This window comes from Chlorocebus sabaeus, chromosome 2 (assembly GCF_047675955.1).
Source record: "Chlorocebus sabaeus isolate Y175 chromosome 2, mChlSab1.0.hap1, whole genome shotgun sequence".
Classification (NCBI taxonomy): domain Eukaryota; kingdom Metazoa; phylum Chordata; class Mammalia; order Primates; family Cercopithecidae; genus Chlorocebus; species Chlorocebus sabaeus.
Genome location: NC_132905.1, coordinates 70,252,434 through 70,272,391, shown reverse-complemented (window position 1 = coordinate 70,272,391; position 19,958 = coordinate 70,252,434). Strand labels below are relative to the sequence as shown.

General features: G+C 47.9%; 1 protein-coding gene across 1 annotated transcript in view; it reads left to right on the top strand.

Moving 5' to 3' along the window:
* The window catches only part of HUNK (hormonally up-regulated Neu-associated kinase), a 127,662-nt gene that overhangs the window by 36,563 nt on the left and 71,141 nt on the right, over positions 1 to 19,958 (top strand). Inside the window, exon 2 of the mRNA XM_007965027.3 lies at positions 14,419 to 14,711. Within this exon, the coding sequence (XP_007963218.1) occupies positions 14,419 to 14,711 (293 nt within the window). The remainder of the gene's footprint in view (positions 1 to 14,418; positions 14,712 to 19,958) is intronic.

The window sequence follows — 19,958 nt, the reverse complement described above, 5'->3', positions numbered from 1 at the left end:
CAGGTTCTGCTTTGGTTTGCTGGGGCCAGTATAGTAAATAACGCAGACCTGGGGGACCTTCAACAACAGACGTTGATTTTCTCTGAGTTCTGCAGGCTGGAAGCCTGAGTTCAAGGGATCAGTAGGTTTGGTTTCTCCTGAGGCCTCCTCTCCTTGGCTGACTGAAGGCTGCCTTCCCACTGTGTCTTCACACAGACATCCTCTGTGCTCTCATCCCTGGTGTCTCTCTCTCTGTATCAAGACACCAGTTCTGTTGGATCAGGGCATGACCCTCATGTCCTCATTTAACCTTATTTCCCTTTATAAGGCCCTGTTTCCAAATACAGCCATCTTTCTCTATCTGCAGGGATTGGTTTCAGGACTCCTTCTTTGTTTCTGAGACAGAGTCTCACTCTGTCACTCAGGTTGGAGTACAGGTTGCTCACCGTAACGTCTGCCTTTCGGGTTCAAGTGATTCTCATGCCTTAGCCTCCCGAGTAGCTGGGATTACAGGCATGCGCCACCACATCTGACTAATTTTTGTATTTTTAGTAAAAACAGTGTTTTGCCATGTTGGCCAGCCTGGTCTCGAACTCCCAACCTCAGGTGATCCGCCCACCTCGGCCTCCCAAAGTGCCGGGCAGGATCTCCTTCTGATACCACAATCCAAGGATGCTCCAGTTCCTGATAACAAATAGTGTCGTATTTGCATATATCCTATACCTATCCTCCTGTATATTTTAAATCATCCCCACCTTACTTAGCATACCTAATGCAATGCCTACACATCACTTCATTCATGTGGATTCAACTCAGCACTTGGCATGTGGCAAATTCACGTTTTGCCTATTGGAACTTTGTGAATTATTTTTTCCCCAACATTTCTGATCTGAGGTTGGAACCCATGGAGGGTCAACTATACAGTCACAGTGGGGCTAGAGCTGGAATTTTGGGGGAGGACATGACTTAGCCCATAACAGGTTCTGAAATAGGCACTTGGATGCATTCATTCAAGAAATACTCATTGAGTGCCGCCTGTGTGCGGGGGCTGTTCTGGATGTGGTAAGCATGTCAGTGAGGGACCATACCCTCCCTTCTGGGGCTTCCAGGCGTGGGGCAGATTCCATGCTCACTTGTTCTATGGGACTTCAGAGGTGCTAAGTGCTGTGGGACAAATAGCCCCGGGGCACATGGGTTGTGAGCTCCAGGTGATGCGGTTATAAATGGGTGAGTCAGGGAAGCTTCTCTGAGAGCTGACATTTCGGCAGGATCTTAGAGGTCGAGGGAGTGCTATGTGGCCAAGGCCCCCGGGGAGGAACACCCCTGTTTCTGCTGCTGAGGAACAGCGAGGAGGCGGTCAAGCCGAGGGCTGCCTGATGGGAGTGGCACAGGCGTCCTCAGAACACGGTTTCTTTCCTTTGGGAGCCACGGGGAGCCTGGGTGTGTTTTCATGGTCCTCGCTTTTGGGGAGCCTTCCTGTCCCTCTAAATTAGCTGCTCTGGAGAAGGCGACAGCTCAGACAAGTTTGGGAGAGGGATGGAGTGCCCACCAAGGGGACAGCCCAGAATTAGACATTGGCATGTCAGGAATTTTACGGGGGCACATGGGGGCTGGTGGTGAAGAATGAGGGTCCTTCTGTCATGGATCGCCTGCTGTAATGCTGCACCCGTGAGGTCTCCCCAGCACCCCCTCTCCCCGTGACCTGTCCTCAACTCTTAGTCACACTTTTAGGAGGCCAGAAACCATCTTCTGCGGCAGGAAAGGCTGGACAGCAAGCAGGGACGATGACAGCCCACTGCCTTGGACTCAGCACGGATCCTCAATTTCTGTCTCTGTGGGGACTTTCCACAGCGGCTCGGTCTCCTCATGCCTACTTCTTAGCATTGGCATTCGGCGTCAGTTGTACAGCTGCTGTCCACCCCAAAGTGGAATCTGGAAGGCACACCTGGGATCGGGACTGGCCGTGGCCGTGCATCCGTCCTTCCCCCCCGTCCCTCCCTCCCCATCTTCTTTCCAGGTCTATGCTGGCCCTGTTGTTGTCCAGGGCATGCTGATGGAGCTCCTTCCAGGTTCCTGATGTGGTGCTGGACACTGGACACACCAGGTTCAGTCACTTTTGAAATGGCCAAGGGTTTGGTGCCCGGAAGGGGGTTCTGGAAGTGTTCTAGGAAAAGAATGGGCCTGGCCTAGAGAGAAAGGTGAGAAGGAGCCCAAAGGGCTGATCCCAGCAGGGGTCTGGAGGTGGGAGAATTTCGTGTGGTGACTAAGGAAACCCTATTGTAGCCTAGTGAGTTACGGGGAAAAATAGGGTTAGGAGATTGTGAGTGCCTCAGTCGGGGGAGGAGAGGGGTAGAGTTGTAATTAGGCTGGTTGGGGAAGTCTCTCTGAGAAGGGGACATTTCTCTCTTTTTTTGTTCGAGATAGGGCCTCACTCTGTCTCCCAGGCTGGAGTGCAGTGGTGTGATCACGGCTCACTGCAGCATCAACCTCCCAGGGTCAAGCCCTTTTCCCACGTCAGCCTCTCAAGGAGCTGGGAACACAGGCCTGCACCCCCATGCCTGGCTAAGTTTTTGTATTTGTTTGGTAGAGACGGGGTTTCACCATGTGGCCCAGGCTGGTTTGGAACTCCTGGGCTCAAGCTATCTGCCTGGGGGACATTTCTCACGCAGAGGTCTGTGAACTCTGCATCATGATCGCACACTGGCTGAAACTATGTCCACAGATAGCACCCACATTTGATTTAAATGATTTTAATGTTTGAAGGGAAGGCACTGGTCTACATACATTGTAACTGGGAAATCTGAGGGCTTAAGTGGTGGGACTTCTCAAGGCAGTAGTAGAGATGACCAAGAACTTATACTGACCTCCTGTAGTGCCCTGGTGGGATCTTCCACACATGCATTCATTTATTCATTGATTCCCTCTTTCCCTTGCTCCCGTGAGCCCAGCCCTGTGCTAGGTGCTGGGAGGTCAGACACCATTCCTGCTTTCGTGGAAAGTACGGTGGAGGGTATCACAGCAGCGAAGCGTGCGTGTGATGGGAGTGACAGCTGGGGAGGCCCAGAGCGACCCCAGCCAGTCTGGATGGGGAAGCAAACTGTAACCTGAGGCCAGCGGCGGGTGGGAACTGGGGTTGACCTGGCCAAAAGTGTGTGGGAGGGAATTCCAGGCCGGCTGCGTGGGGGTGGGAGACAGGAGGCAGAGAGATTAGCAGGGAGGCCCAACTCTGCCAGAGGGATGACGGCTGCAGCCGGGGAGGGAGATTGTCCAAGGTGGAGGTGACAGACTCTTGGTGATGAATGAGGTGTGGGAATAGGGGCGGGATGACTGGAGGAGGATGTTACAGTAGGGCCACCTGTGGATGGTGGTGCTGTAGGCTGAGCTGGGAGCCCCAGAGAGGAGTTGGGGCAGTGGGAGGTGACAGGCTCGGAGGCCCACAGAGTATCCAGGTGGAGATGGCCAGAGGCACGTCAGAGCTCGGGAAGAGGTGTGAGCAGGACAGGCATTGGCACTCATGGGCAGATGGACAGACACGAGCGTGCTGGAAGTGGAGGGGTGGACGCCTGCCTCCCCAGCAGAGGAAGGCCTGGGACAGAACCTCAGGGAGGCTACAGGGGGAGAAGCAGGAGGTGTGGGACCTGGGAGGGCAAGGGGACTGTGAGAGGTCAGCAGGGAGGGTGGCCTCTGGGTACCGGGGACCCTGGTGAGACAGTCAGAGGGAGTGGTGGAAGTGGCAATCCGGGGCAGGGGCTGTCTGGCTTCCGTGTCTACACACTCCTCGGAACCAAACACGCAGAGCCTACTGACCACCACTTATTGAGGACTCTGATGAATGCTCTCAGAGGCAGGGTTTGCAGCTTCAGAGTCTGCGTGCCCAGCTGCTGTTGCTGTGACGTCTCCAGACTAGGGAAGGCAGGAGGAGGGTGGAAGAGGAACTATAAGACCTGGCCCTAGGCTGGGCGCCGTGGCTCATGCCTGTAATCCTAGCACTTTGGGAGGCCGAGGCGGGCGGATCATCTGTGGTCAGGAGTTCAAGACCAGCCTGACCAACATGGAGAAACCCCATCTCTACTAAAAATACAAAATTAGCCGGGTGTGGTGGCACATGCCTGTAATCCCAGCCACTAGGGAGGCTGAGGCAGGAGAATCGCTTGAACCCAGGAGGTGGAGGTTGCAGTGAGCTGAGATCTTGCCATTGCACTCCAGCCTGGGCAACAGGAGTGAAACTCTGTCTCAAAACAAAACAAAAAAACACGACCTGGCCCTAGTCCTCAGTAAATGAATGCTAGCGCTTTGTTCTTACATTTTTACTCTTCCGCAGGGAATCCTGTAGAACTGTAGGATGCTCAGATGGTCTATTAGCCTGCTCAGGCTGCCATAACAAAATACCATGGACTAGGTGGCTTGAAACAACAGAAATTCATGTTTCACAGTCCTGGAGTCTGGAAGTCCGAGATCAAGGTGCCAGTGGCGTTGGTTTCTCCCAAGGCTCTCCCCTTGGCTTCTAGATGACTGCCTTCTCTCTGTGTCCTCACATGGCCTTTCTGTGCAGGCTCAGAGATAGAGTTCTGGTGTCTCTTCCCCTTCTAATAAGGACATCGGTCCTATGGGATTAGAGCCCACTCTAATGACCTCATTTAATGTTAATAACCTCTTTAAAGTCTCTCTCTCTTCAGTCACATTGGGGGTTAGTGCTTCAACATACACAATTCTGTCTATTGCAGATGGCAATCTTGAACCATTACAAAGAATCTGAATTATCCTCCCCGCCTCCACAAATGTACCTAAAGATCCATGACTCTTTTATAGTACAGGTTAATTATCCCTTCTCTGCTTGGGACCAGAAGTGTTTTAGATTAGGGATATTTTTTTGTTTGTTTGTTTGCTTTATACCCAGTGGAGCACCCTTAATTCCAAATACTCCAGTGGGCATTTTCTGTAGGTGTCATGTTGATGCTTAACAAGTTTCAGATTCTGGAACATGTTGGATTTTGGGTCTTCAGGTTAGAGATTAGAGATGTTCAACCTGCACACACTTATACCTAGAACACTGGCAGGTATATTTTAGTGCTTAATAAATGTTTATTGAAGAAGGAAAGATTCATTTGAGTTTAACATACAGTATTCATTAAGAAACCAAAGTGTTCTGGGAAGAAAGCTTTTTGGGGGATAATTTCCATGTGAAAAGAAAACGCAGTTGATCAGGGCTTCCCATTCCCTGTGCATTTTGATTATTTAAAACATGGTGTAAAAGTGCTTTGATTAAGGAAAGGCTATGAACTTTCTAAAACATAGCACATTGTATAATGTGTACAACACGTGTGTATATTTCTGCGATATTAAAGAGGAGTCTCTTTGATCAGTATTTTTTTTCTTCCTCTCAGTCGTACCGAAGATCCATTTTACATCTGACTTCTCATTTTGGAGATTGGATACATCAATACTTGATGTGTTTCAGAGTAATGAATTTTAAAGGCAGTGAAGGGTGATACAGGAGGAAGGGATGAATTTAAAATCCTGTTAACTCTGATCCTATGTAGACAGTCTCAGCTAAGTCAATATTTAAAGAAGATGAGAGACTCGCCTGATAGGAAGTCACTGCATTGGGATTTAAAAGCAACTCTATTCCAGAGAGTTCAAAACACTGAGATACAGTTCAGCCTTCTTTTTTAATATGCTGAAGCCACCGGTCAAGGAAATGCACATTTTTTTTTCCTTGGCTGAACTGAGCTTGAATGCTTTTTTACCCTCTCTACGGGTTGATTCATTGAAAGTAAATTGGTAGTGATAATAACAGCGTCAATTTAAGGAGCACTTCGTATGTGCCACACACTGTACTAAGTGCTTTCTTTATGTCCATTATCTTAGAGACCTATTGGTTGATGGAAGTGTGTGTCATTACTGGGTACATTACTGGGCCTGGGTCATTTTGTGCATCCCTTATTCTAAGTAAAATTCTACCTTGGTTTTTTTCCTCCTAATACCTAACAAAGGCCATCAAGCATGAATTCCTTGAAGGTTAGCAAATGACCCCTCTTCTGATGGGTTGGGATCCGCACACATGGCCTCTTCCTCCTGTCCTGTGTTGAGGAGAGCAGTGCTTGCCCTTTCATGCAGGGCCAACTCTTCCTCCTCTTCCTTTCCTTCCTTAAGCTTTCCTCTCTCTTTCTTTTCTTTCCTCTCTCTCTTTTTTTTTTTTTTTTTCTGAGATGGAGTCTCGCTCTGTCACCCAGGCTGGAGTGCAATGGAGCTTTCTTGGCTCACTGCAGGCTGTGCCTCCCAGGTTCAAGTGATTCTCCTGCCTCAGCCTCCCAAGTAGCTGGGACAGGTGTGCATCACCATGCCCAGCTAATTTTTGTATTTTCAGTAGAGATGGGGTTTCACCAGGGGTTTGGCCAGGCTGGTCTCAAACTCCTAACTTCAAGAGATCCGCCTGCCTCAGCCTCCCAAAATGCTGGGGTGACGGGTGTGAGCCACCACACCTGGGTGGATTTCCTCTCTTTCTGTCTCTCCTGCATCTTGTATTTCTTTATCTCTGTAGCTGCTGCTAGTGAATTTTTGGCCTTGAGGGATTCCCATTGCTTTCTTACGAGCTTAGCTATTTATTTAAAAGTGGTTTGCTGATTTTATCCATCATCATCGATTGGTGTTGTTTGTTTGTCAGGGAAGGAGGAGGGTGGAGTTACCATGTTGTGAGAAATGCTTTCTGTTTTTCCTTTTTCTGAGACAGGGTCTCACTCTGTCGCCTAGGCTTGAGTGCAGTGGTGAGATCATAGCTCACTGCAGCTGGAACTCCCGGACTCAAGTGATCCACACACCTCAGCCTCCTGAGCAGCTGGGCCTACAGGCATGAGCCACCACGCCTGGTTAATTTTTGTGAGATGAGGTTTCGCCATGTTGCACAAGCTGCTATTTCTTAATTAATAAAAGAAGTTGATGAATAATCTCTTTCAACTGTCATATACTGGAACTGTGCTATTCTCTTTCTACTAATTTTCCACCACTGCAGGACTTTGCTACTGATCTTGGAAATATGGGAGAAATCTTTGGAAAACTGATTCCTTTGTAAAATTTTGAAAAGCCTTGCAACTTGGATCTGTTGATCAGCCTTGGTTTTAGTGATCTTTGACAGAAATTTGTTTTTCTTGTGCTCGTGATGACATCCAGGCTTAGATACCCTCCTGAAACTCCCATTCCCAAACACACACACGCACGCACGCACGCACGCATGTACGCACACACGCACGCACGCATGCACACAGACACCCTGGACTGAATTGGGAGTTTTCCGGTGGCATTGGCTGGGGGCCTCATTCTTAAGTGAATCGGTGAACCTGCAGCGTTGGTAAGAGCTATTGATTGGTGTGGTGCTATCACTCCTGTTGCCTGGAACATGCTAAACCTGCTTATTTTACTGCCATTTGATAGCAGAGATTTAATTTCACTCTGTAAAACTCTCCCGACTCAAGCAGTTTATTTTGCAGCTAGAGATCCATCATTGCATTGGGCTTTACCCAGTTAGAGTCAGTGTTAGCTTTGTTTTGCCTGCAAACCTCTGATTACTGTCAAATTGAATTAGATGTCTCCCTTTGCTGATCACTGATTGACTTTTCCTTAATTTCCCATTCATTTTTTCCCCATTTCAGTTGTTATAGATGAAGTTGATTAAATGGTTTTGTGTAATCAAGAATGGCGTTCCATTTCAGTGTGATCAACACGGAGCTTGTAAGTCAGGGGGTGGATGAAAACAAGCTGGTAATGAGCTGGCATTTGAAAATCGAGAGGAAGCTTAATAGGAAACCTTCTCCCGGGTGAGGTAGCTTAAGGGCTCAGGGTTTTCAGGGAGGGACTGTTGACTGGCAGAACTCGGGAATCAAGGTGTCAGATGAGGGTAGGGCACACACCAGGGATGTTAGTTTCCTGCTGCTGCTGTAACAAATGACCACAAACTTGGTGGCTTAAAACAACAGAAAGTGATTCCCTCAGTCTGGAGGCTGGAAGTTCAAAATCAGTCTCATAGGAGATCACGGTGTCAGTAAGGCCATGGTTCCTTCAGAGACCCAAGGGGAAACTTGGACTTGGCTTGTCCCAGCCCCTGGTGGCTGCCGGCATCTCCTGGGCTTGTGGCCACGTTATTCTCTGTCTCCACCTTCACTTTGCTTTCTTCTCTGCTTGTCTATCTATCTGATCCTCTCCCTCTTTTAAAGACACTTTTGATGGCATTTAGAACTCACCCAGTTAATCTAGGACAGCCTCCCCATCTCAAAACCATTAACTTCATCATGTCTGCAGAGTCCCATCCCCCTAAAGATGACATTTTCAGGTTCCAGGGATTAGGGTGTGGACCTATCTTTGGGAGGCCATTGTTCGACTTACCACACTGGGCCTGCTTCACAGAAGGCTTTGGTACAATGGCCCAAGGCCGGGGCTGGACGGAGGGGGATGAGGACGGGGGGCTGGACTGAGGGGGATGAGGACGGGGGGCTGGACTGAGGGGGATGAGGACGGGGGGCTGGACTGAGGGGGATGAGGACGGGGGGCTGGACTGAGGGGGATGAGGACGGGGGGCTGGACTGAGGGGGATGAGGACGGGGGGCTGGACTGAGGGGGATGAGGACGGGGGCTGGACTGAGGGGGATGAGGACGGGGGGCTGGACTGAGGGGGATGAGGACGGGGGGCTGGACTGAGGGGGATGAGGACGGGGGGCTGGACTGAGGGGGATGAGGACGAGGGGCTGGACTGAGGGGGATGAGGACGGGGGGCTGGACTGAGGGGGATGAGGACGGGGGGCTGGACTGAGGGGGATGAGGACGGGGGGCTGGACTGAGGGGGATGAGGATGGGGGGCTGGACTGAGGGGGATGAGGACGGGGGGCTGGACTGAGTGGTACGAGGACAAGGGACTGGATTGAGGGTGATGAGGACGAGGGGCTGGACTGAGGGGGATGAGGACGGGGGGCTGGACTGAGTGGTACGAGGACAAGGGACTGGATTGAGGGGGATGAGGATGAGGGGCTGGACTGAGGGGAATGAGGATTGGGGGCTGGACTGAGGGGGATGAGGACGGGGGGCTGGACTGAGTGGTACGAGGACAAGGGACTGGATTGAGGGGGATGAGGATGAGGGACTGGACTGAGGGGGATGAGGATTGGGGGCTGTACTGAGGGGGATGAGGACGGGGGGCTGGACTGAGGGTGATGAGGACAAGGGACTGGATTGAGGGTGATGAGGATGAGGGGCTGGACTGAGGGGGATGAGGATTGGGGGCTGGACTGAGGGGGATGAGGACGGGGGGCTGGACTGAGGGGGATGAGGACGAGGGGCTGGACTGAGGGGGATGAGGACGGGGGGCTGGACTGAGGGGGATGAGGACGGGGGGCTGGACTGAGGGGGATGAGGACGAGGGGCTGGACTGAGGGGGATGAGGACGGGGGGCTGGACTGAGGGGGATGAGGACGGGGGGCTGGACTGAGGGGGATGAGGACAAGGGACTGGATTGAGGGTGATGAGGACGAGGGGCTGGACTGAGGGGGATGAGGATGGGGGGCTGGATGGGGTTTTCAGGGGGTATTTCCCCAGCACCATAGATCATCTCATTGCCTTGTCCTTTCACCTTCAGGAAAGGGAGGAGGGTGGGCTAGAGAAAGAGCAAGAAGTGAGAGAGTGGGGAGAAGTGCTTGGAACTACTGCGTTTGTGCAGAAGTTGGAAGGTACGGGAAGAACTGCCCAAAGCAAAGCCTAGCGTGCACCCCTAAGCCTGGCTGTATGGCTCTGATAATGAGGCCCAGACTCATGGAAAGAGCCACCTGGGCTGTTCTTTCTGTTCAGAGGGGTCTGCAGTGTAGACACTTGCTAACCAGTTACGGAGCTTCATAGGGTCCCACTTTGACATAGCTCGTGGAGGTGCAAAACCCTGGTTCAGCCCTGGGAGTGGAGGCTGAGAGTAAGTTTGTGAAGACTCTGCTCTCTGTGGGTCTCATGGACGTGGGGGAGCAGAGGGGATGGTGCAGTCAACGAGGAATTGTCAGAGGCTCCTGGACTACATCGAAGGGCTAGAGTGAGGAGGAGAGAGAGGCTGCTGATGAATGCTGGGGTCATTCCCCACTGCCAAGAGGGTCTCTCCATGTCTGGAAATGCATCCCAAAGGGCAGCATCAGATAGATTCCTTTCTTATGTTTTCAGGGAAGCTATTCGTTTCTTGTGGCTGCTTGAATGAATTACCACTCTGGTGGCTTAAAGTAACAAATTGATTCTCTCACAGTTCTGGAGGCCAGAAATCTTAAAACAGTGTTGGCAGAGCCACGCTCCCTCCAGAGACTCTAGGGGAGGATCCTTCCCTGCCTCTTCCGTCTTCCAGTGGCAGCCAACATTCCTTGGCTTGTGGCCCCGTCACCCCAGTGTCTGCCTCCTTCTTCCTGTGGCTGCCCCCTCTGCTTATTTGCGCGAAGGCTCCTTCTTTATTTTATGAGGACGCTTATGAGGACATTTAGGGCCTACCCAGGTAATCTAGGTTAATCTCATCTCAGAATTCTTCACTTAATCACTTCTGCAAAGACCCTTTTTCCAAATAAAGTCACATGATCCAGAGATTAGGCCATTATTCAACCTGGTATGGGCAATTAAAGAGCTCGATAAGGTATCTTAACCATAATCGTATACTCTGTTAAAAAGACAGATTGTATTACTGCTGGGCTTTTAGACTTGTTTGTTCACAGTACTTTTAAGAATTTCATTGCCAGAGGGTGTAATTTTTAAAATACTGCAACACAGAGTCGAACAAAGACAATGCCTAATTGTACTTTTCAGCATTCCTTTTTCTCCCCAAGAGGACGGATATGAAATATGTGTGTGTCTATGTGTTTTTGGAGGGTAACAGTTTACAAAGCTGTTAGTTTAGCATCCCTTGAACTACCGGGGGCCAGGCACAGCCAGCGTGTAACTTTACCTCCTATGGACTGAGAGCATCGGCCTGAGTTGACTTGGGGTAGTGCAGGCCCCATGCTGTGAGGTGTGGATGGCAGGGGCTCTTCTAGCCTGTCTGGTTCCCTTGGGGGCGATTGACTCTTTGTTACTCCCATCTTTGGATTAAGGGCCTGAACCTCCCTATTAAAATGAGACTCTGGGCTGGACATGGTGGCTCACACTTATAATCCCAGTACTTTGGGAGGTTGAGGTGGGCAGATCACTTGAGGCCAGGAGTTCGAGACCAGCCTGGCCAACATGGCCAAACCCTGTCTCTACTAAAAATACAAAAATCAGCTGAGTGTGGTGGCGGGCGCCTGTAATCCCAGTTACTCAGGAGGCTGAGGCAGGAGAATTGCTTGAACCTGGGAGACAGAGGTTGCAGGGAGCCAAGATTGTGCCACTGCACTCAGGCCTGGGTCACAGAGCGAGAGTCCATCTCAAAAAAAAAGGCCTTGCTGTATAGAGGAGATAATAGATTATGCTGTTTACATCTGTCTTTGGTGATTCCATTGGTTAGTCACTATTAGTCACTTGCTGTTTATAAAGTGCTGTGTGTGGTAAAGGGGGAGTGGTCCCTGCGTTAAGCCATGACTGCCTTACATCTTACCACAGATGCTGATGTGTAAGGCCGTAGGGAAGGAAGGTGTAGGGGAATCTCTGGAAGGGCGGTTAGCCTCTGGAGGACCTGGGGTTGGGGGCTTGAGTGGGGAAAGGGGGTGGCGGGAGTACCTGGAGAGTGACAGAATGCAGGTCCCAGGGAGTGGCGAGACATACCAGGAGGGATATCTGGGAGGAGTTGGGGCTGGGTGGTGGTGGGGCTGATGGAGAAGATGCTTGGGTGCTCCCATAGACAGCAGTGAGACCTCAAGAGCTTCTGCAAGAAATCAAGAGTTCCAGACCCGCTGATTTGGAGGCAGAGTGTAGAGTGAATTCAAGAGGTCGGGAGGAGCCTCAGGAAGAGGTGACATCCATGCCTTAGTCCACGCTGGGGGTGGCCAGACTTTTATTGATTCGTTCACTATTTTGTTTAATTTAAAGTTTGCCTTTAGTTTGGACTTTTGCCCTTTTTTGTTTTCTTTTTGTTTTTTAAGGTTTTCTTTAGCCTTATTGAGGTTTAACTGACAGATAACCGCATGTGCGTCCAGTGTGCAGGGTGGGGCTTCAGTGAATGAACACGTTGTGAAATGGTTACTACGGTCAAGCTCACAGACATGTCCATTACCCCACAGGGTTATCATTTGTGCGTGTGTGTTGAGAACATTAAAACTTTCTCTCTTAGCAGTTTTCTTTCTTTTTTTTTTTTGAGATAGAGTTTTGTTCTTGTTGTCCAGGCTGGAGTGTAATGGTGTGATCTCAGCTCACTGCAACCTCTACCTCCTGGATTCAAGCAATTCTCCTGCCTCAGCCTCCTGAGTAGCTGGGATTACAGGTGTCCATCACCTCGCCGAGCTAATTTTTGTATTTTTAGTAGAGACAGGTTTTCACCATGTTGGCCAGGCTGGTCTCGAACTCCTGACCTCAAGTGATTGACCCACCTTGGCCTCCCAAAGTGCTGGGATTATAGGTGTGAGCCACCGCGCCCGGCCTCTTAGCAGTTTTCAAGTGTGCAATACATTGTTGTTAAACCTGCACCATGCTGTACATTAGATCTCAGACTTCTGTTTTTTTCTTTATCGTGAACTATGTCCACAAAATAATATTTGAGCCCCCCACTGAAAACATGTATTCATCTGTATTTATTTACTTATTCTTTATTTCTATACTTGTACCTCTGTGTATGGCATATTGCATATAATGCATATTGAGTGCATTGTGAAACAGGTACAAAATGTAATTACAAAAAAAGAGAAATAACAAGAAATGGAAGGTCCACTGTCTTCATCCTGCACCCGGAGGCTCCACAGCTGTGTACGAAGGTGTTCCTGTGGTGCTCACATCTCAGTTCATGACGGGCGTCTGGGCGCTGGGGGCAGTGGTTGAAATGAACCAGATGGGTGGTGTAGGGGAACAGAGAGGAAGGACAGGTGGCGAGGCAGCTGGCAGAAGACATTGACATCATGTGTTGATGTCAGTGGCTGATCACATTAGAGAGGGGAGTGAAGACCAAAGAAAGAACAGGGCAACCGGGTGTGGTGACTCACGCCTTTGACACCAGTGCTTTGGGAGGCTGACGGGGAGAATCACTGGAGGCCAGGAGTTCAAGACCAGCCTGGGCAACATGGGGAGATCCGTCTCTATAAAAAGAAAAAAATAAGCCAGCCGTGTTGGTGTGTGCTTATAGTCCCAGCTCCTGGGAGACTGAGGTGGGAGGATCACTCAAGCCCAGGAGTTTGAGGCTTCTGTGAGCCACAATTGCACCATGTACTCCAGTCTGGGCAACAGAGAGACTCTATCAAGAAAGAAGGAAAGAGAAAAAGAGAGAGAGAGAGAATAAGAAAGAAATGAAGAAAGGAAAGAGGAAGGGGAGGGAGGGGAGGGAGAGAGGAAGGAAGGAAGGAGGGAAGGAAGGAAGGAAGGAAGTTTTGTTTTTAAGACTGAGTCTCACTTTGTCGCCTAGGCTGGAGTGCAGTGGCGCAATCTCGGTCTTTTAAGGAAAGAAGGAAGGAAGGAAGGAAGGAAAGAAAGAAAAGGGTGAATACAATGGAGAGGTGACTTCCCCTAAAGGAAAGAGAACTGGGGACAGATGCGGATTTCGGTGGAAAAGACAATCTTCCCTTCCCTCTGTCCCTCAATCCTTCCTTCTGTTCTTCCCTCCCTCCCGCCCTAACGTCTTATGACAGGTTGGTTGTGGGGGAAATGACGTAGGAGGAGCTTCCTGGGGGTCGTAAAAATGTGCTGAATAACTACAAAGGTTGGGTCCTGACAGTGTGGGCTCCCTGTGAGTTTCCCGGGGAGGTAATTCATCAAAGGAAGGAGGCTTGAGGGCCTGTGCAGGGCAGAGAGAGGGTGCAGCAAGGCTAGGGGTGCTGCATCTTTGGGCAGTGTCCCCCAACCATGCCCCAGAACTAAGATTGGGGGCTGATTTAGCTGTTTCTGAAGTGATTGGGGGTCCTCAGACCTGGAGGGAGATGATGGTGAGTCCTGACAGGGAGTGAGACAAGCCCTTTGCTGGAAGAGAAATTGTTATTTCATCTTCCCATCCTGCAGAAAAATAAATTTGACATTAATCCTGCACTGTGCCTTCCAGACAGCCATTCAGGTTTTCTTAGGTAAATTCCATTGTCTTCCTTAATCATTGGATTCCTTAATCATTTTCCTAATGTTATACCTACATATGTGTGTGTGTGTATATATATATGGTATATGCAAAAATATAAATGTGTATATATATATTTTCTGTTGATGCTGTTTTAGATAAGTGTTTCTCCTCTGCAGAGAAATAGCTAGCATTTTTCTGGGTTCCTGTGCGTAGCCAAGGAATCGCTATTGTCTGTAATGTCTGTAAGAATGGGCATGTTCTTGTTTTCTCCTTAGGTGGCCATAAAAGTCATCGATAAGAAGAGAGCCAAAAAGGACACCTATGTCACCAAAAACCTGCGGCGAGAGGGTCAGATCCAGCAGATGATCCGCCACCCCAATATCACTCAGCTCCTTGATATTTTAGAGACGGAAAACAGCTACTACCTGGTCATGGAGCTGTGCTCTGGGGGCAACCTGATGCACAAGATCTATGAGAAGAAGCGGCTGGAGGAGTCTGAAGCCCGCAGATACATCCGGCAGCTCATCTCCGCTGTAGAGCACCTGCACCGGGCTGGGGTGGTCCACAGGTAAGGGCCAGGCCACGCTGGTGATCACTGACTGTGAGGTCCATAGATGGCACTGGGCTTCGGCACCCTCTCAGCCTCCGAGAAAGGCTGAGCAATTGCAGCCTGTTTTACAATTTTTCTATATTTTTATTTTATTTTATTTGTTAATTTTTTTGAGACGGAGTTTTGTTCTTGTTGCTCAGGCTGGAGTGCAATGGCGCAGTCACGGCTCACTGCAACCTCCGCCTTGTGGGTTCAAGCAATTCTCCTGCCTCAGCCTCCCGAGTACCTGGGATTACAGGCACCTGCCACCATACCCGGTTAATTTTTTTGTAGTTTTAGTAGAGACAGGGTTTCACCATGTTGGCCAGGCTGGGAATTTTTCTGTATTTTTATTCCATGGAATTGTTTTGTGAATTGGGTTCATGCCAGTGTGAGGGTTAAAAGAGTAGAATCTGAAGCCAGAGTGACTGATAGTTATGTGACCTTGGGCAAGTTACTAACCTCTCTGAGCCTCGATCTTTTAATCTGTAAAATGGGAATAATAACACTTCTCTCTCAGTTGGAGTAAGGGTCAATGAGTTAATACATGGGAAGAGCTTGGGACAGCATTTAGTACCTAGTAGGCATCAGGTGTTAGCTGCTTTTCTTCTTGTTTGCATAGTCCTGAGACCAGTTGTTTAGGTGCCTGAAAGAGCCAGTGTTAAGATGGCATGAGATTAGTGCAAGGTATGATGGTGCTTTCATTGTCTTTGCTTTATATATGGTAGCCACTCAATAGCTGTTTTATTCAATGAAATTGAATCACCATTCGAATTTTGAACTTGCCCTTGAAATCAAGGAGTGTTTTCCACAAACCAAACCAGTCTTGCAAATAATTTTATGAAAATCAAGCTTGTTTTTAATAGCTTGTTGCTTCCTAGGAAGGGGCTCTACAAAGAAAGTGAATGGAAGCAGCATTCTTAGCAATGTTGCCATTGGTGGTGGTGGGTGCCTGCTTTTAGTACGGTATGAAAATAAGATCAAATGAATTTAAAGAAATAAAAGCTCCCTCTTTTCCTCCAAGGGAGTGTTGGCTTCACCAACAAATGCATGGTTTTTCTTTTGTGAAATTATGATCAATAATTACTCTGGGTTATTGAGAACAACCAGAAATCTTTTTTTTGTTTGTTTTGTTTTTAAGACTGAGTCTCACTTTGTCGCCTAGGCTGGAGTGCAGTGGTGCAATCTTGGCTCACTGCAACCACTGCTTCCCAGGTTCAAGACATTCTCCTGCCTCAGCCTCCCAAGTAGCTGGGATTATTACAAGCGCCCACCACCATGCCTGGCCAGTTTTTGTATTTTGAATACAGACAGAGTTTTGCTATGTTGGTCGGGCTGGTCTCGCACTCCCGGTCTCAGGTGATCCACCCGCCTTGGCCTCCCAAAGTGCTGAGATTACTGGTGTGAGCCACCGCGCCCCGCCTAGAAATCTTTTTTTTTTTTTTTTTTTGGAGATGGAGTTTCACTGTTGTTGCCCAGGCTGGAGTGCAATGGTGCGATCTCGGCTCACCGCAACCTCCGCCTCCCAGGTTCAAGCGATTCTCCTGCATCACCCTCCCTAGTAGCTGGGATTATAGGCATGAGCCACCACGCCCGGCTGATTTTGCGTTTTTAGTAGAGACGGGGTTTCTCCATGTTGGTCAGGCTGGTCTCGAACTCCTGACCTCAGGTGATCGCTCTCCTCGGCCTCCCAAAGTACTGGGATTACAGGCGTGAACCACCGCACCTGGCCTAGAAATCATTTTTAATTGGTGCTTATTTTAAAAAGCAAGATTGAAGTATGACATATTTATGTGTGTATATATATAAACATGCACACATGTGTGCACATGTATGTTAAAATATTTTTAAATTAATAAATGTATGTACTATAAAAGTCACCATTTAAAAGTGTATAATCTACTGTTTTTTAGTGTATTCACAGAGTTGTGCAACCATCACCACCTTCTAATTTTAGAATATTTTTATTACCCTCCCCAAAAGAAACCCTGTACCCATTAGCAATCACTCCCCATTTGCCTCTTCCCCCAGCACTGGCAACTACTAATTTACTTTCCGTGTCTATGGATTTGCCTATTCTGGCCATTTCATATAAATGGAATTATATAATATATAGTCTTTTGTGATTGATTTCTTTCATGTAGCATTATGTTTTTCAGGTTTGTCTAAGTTATAGCATGTGTCAGTGTCTCCTTCCTTTTTATGACTGCATAATACTCCATGTATGGATATACCACAGTTGGCTGATCCGTTTGAGTTGTTCCCACACTTTGGCTAGTAATACTGCTATGAGCACTGTTTTCACTTTTCAGAAAACTCCACTCTTAGGAGTGGAATTGCTGGGTCATATGTCAGCTTTCTTTATCCTTTTGAGGAAACACATATTTTTAAAAAATTCAACATTTAATGGTAAATCTAATTTTAATTTTAATAATGATAATCGAGTTCTATCTGTTTCAAAGCCATTTTCTTTCTTTCTGTTTTTTTTGTTGTTGTTGTTGTTGTTGTTGTTTTTTTGAGATGGAGTCTCGCTCTGTCGCCCAGGCTGGAGTGCAATGGTGCAGTCTCGGCTCACTGCAACTTCTGCCTCCTAGGTTCAAGAGATTCTCCTGCCTCAGCTTCCCAAGTCGCTGGGATTACAGGCACACACCACCATGCCCAGCTATTTTTTGTATTTTTAGTAGAGATGGGCTTTTGCCATGTTGCCCAGGCTGGTCTCAAACTCCTGACCTCAAATGATCCACCCTCCTCGACCACACCCCAAGTGCTGGGATTACAGATGTGAGCCACCATGCCCAGCCATGAAAGCCGTTTATTTTCTGATCAGTGACAAAAGCAGCTGCAGGCCTTTACTTAATAGAACTTAGACTTCCAAGGTGGAGAGAGCTGTCTCCTTACTAATGGGATTGGTGCCATGGGATGCTCTGCCCTCTCATGTCTAAACCCACGGGAGGTCCATGGTCCAGGCCTTTTCTAGAGCCAGCCTTGGGTAGGCACCATTCAGGCCAATCATTTCCTCCTCACTGAGGTGAGAACAACTCTTCACGTATTCTTAGTCATGCGTGTTGTCATGAGATCACACTTCATTAGAACTCTTTGGGCTTAGATTAGCAAGGAAGAGAACATTCAGAAATGGTAAGTGAATCATACTATTTTTGGCTCTTCCCAACAATACCCTTGGGTAGCCTGAGGTGTCATAGCTCTGCCGTTATTAGGAAAATGATAGTCGTAAGTGTGCCTGGCTCTGTCTTTGTTTATTAAGATGACAAAGGCAGAAATCTCACAAGTGAATCAGCTTGGATTACCGACTCCGCAGGTCACAGTGGAAAATAGAACGAGGGACTGTGAGCGGCAGAGCTTTTTGTGGTACTTGGGGTGTTTTTTCCAAGGATTTTGTGCTGTCAAAAATAAGATGAGCGCTGAGCTTCTCAGGATTGTGAGAACAACAAAGAAAACCAAGTGGAAGCTGCGCCTTGCACACTGGCCTCTCCTGCAGGAAATTCTCAACAGCCCTTTTAAAGTAATTTTAACAAAATCCAATCCCTCTCAGCGCAATTACTGTCAGAATGTCAAAGCAATGAATTTAATAATGTTTTGATAGCAAAGACGGTATACTTTTTTCTTTCTCTGATCTCCAGCTTTTTCTACTTTTGCCTCTCTCTCCTCAGGAATATATTTATAATCCGATAATGGCAAGGGCTCAGATCTTTTAAAGTTAGAGAAGATTGGAAATACACAGACGATTTAGGAAGATTTTTTTCACGTTTCCCTCTAAAAATCACGTTAATGTGTGTCACCGCACGTGGACATAGGTGATTAGGTGGTTGAGACCTCACATTAAAATGCTTGTTTAGAATATATTCATAGTGGCTTTAATGGAATGTCTTGACTTTCAAAGACTCTATACCACTAATTTTGGGTGTTCATATTTCAACTGACCACTGGTATGTTCTTTACTGGAGCCCTTTCTCATAAAGAATTTTCTCCTTTATGCTGCAAAGGTGGAATGAATTTCATAAATTATTTTGAGGTTAGATTTTTCAAATGAATAAGAGACTATTGCATTTCAGAGAGGCCCTGGAGTCCCTGGTGGGAAGATTTCTGAGTAAATATATTGGATCATGCAAAAGGATTCAGGATGATTTTTTGTGGCTATATGTGTATAGTGATTTTAAGGGCTTTTGGTTTGTGTGTGTGTGTGTGTGTGTGTGTGTTAGGGGATGCTTTAAAAATGCAGTTCCTGATTAGGCTGATATTATGTTGTTATGTCATAATCAACTTAATGCTAGCAGAGCCCTCATTTCCTGTGGCATTAAATCAAAATAATTATTTATCTTTCCAGAAGTATTTAAACATCATTTAAAAGAAACAATAAATATGACAAGTAGGTTTTTGTTTGTTTGTTTGTTTTTTCAAAGGAAGCTAAGCGTGTATAAAGCAGATTCGCTTTGCTGGGAGATAACTTCCTATTAGACTAGACTTGCCACAGCCTCTGTGTCTAGGGCTGTTGTTCATTTTTACAAAGGTAGAGTGTGGTCTAACTTCTTTATTATTCTATTTTAGAATTGTCTAAGCTTCTCTAAAATATAACAGGTTGCTTTTCCTTCCCCTAAACGTGCTCACCCAGCAGGATGCCAAAATCTGATGATTTGCCTATTGTATATAGAGCATCAACTCTTAACATGAATCACCTAGAACGCTGATTCTGCTGAGAGGCTAATTTGAGATTCATGTGTTCATTCAAAATGACAAAGTCCAATCAAACTATACAGATAAAACACAACTGGATAATACAATACCACCATCCCTAAGCAGGAAGACAAAAGCCGTGGGGCTGCAGGACCAGGAGAAAGAGACACATGATCAAAGGGAGCCGGAGCCTGAGCTCGGATGTGTGTCAACACCATGGCTCCCAGGGCCATGACCTTATCCATTCATCAATATAGAGAAAAGGGCTCTCTGCGCCTAAGAGGAAGGAGTGGAAGACAGGAGGCCCTTCTTTGTTCTTTTTGGCCTGACAAGAAGCAGGCCCAACCTGTGCTGGTTGGGGGGTTAAGAAGTCTGTTAACTTTCGGGTTTTCTTGGAGAGGAGAGGAAGGGGACAGCAGACGAGAGGGAACGATTTCTGCTCACATCCAGGAGCTGGATGGAATCCCAGGGCTTTCTGCTGAGAGCGAGCACATATCTGGAGGCACCAGTGACAGCAAAAGTTTTGTGTTTAACTGG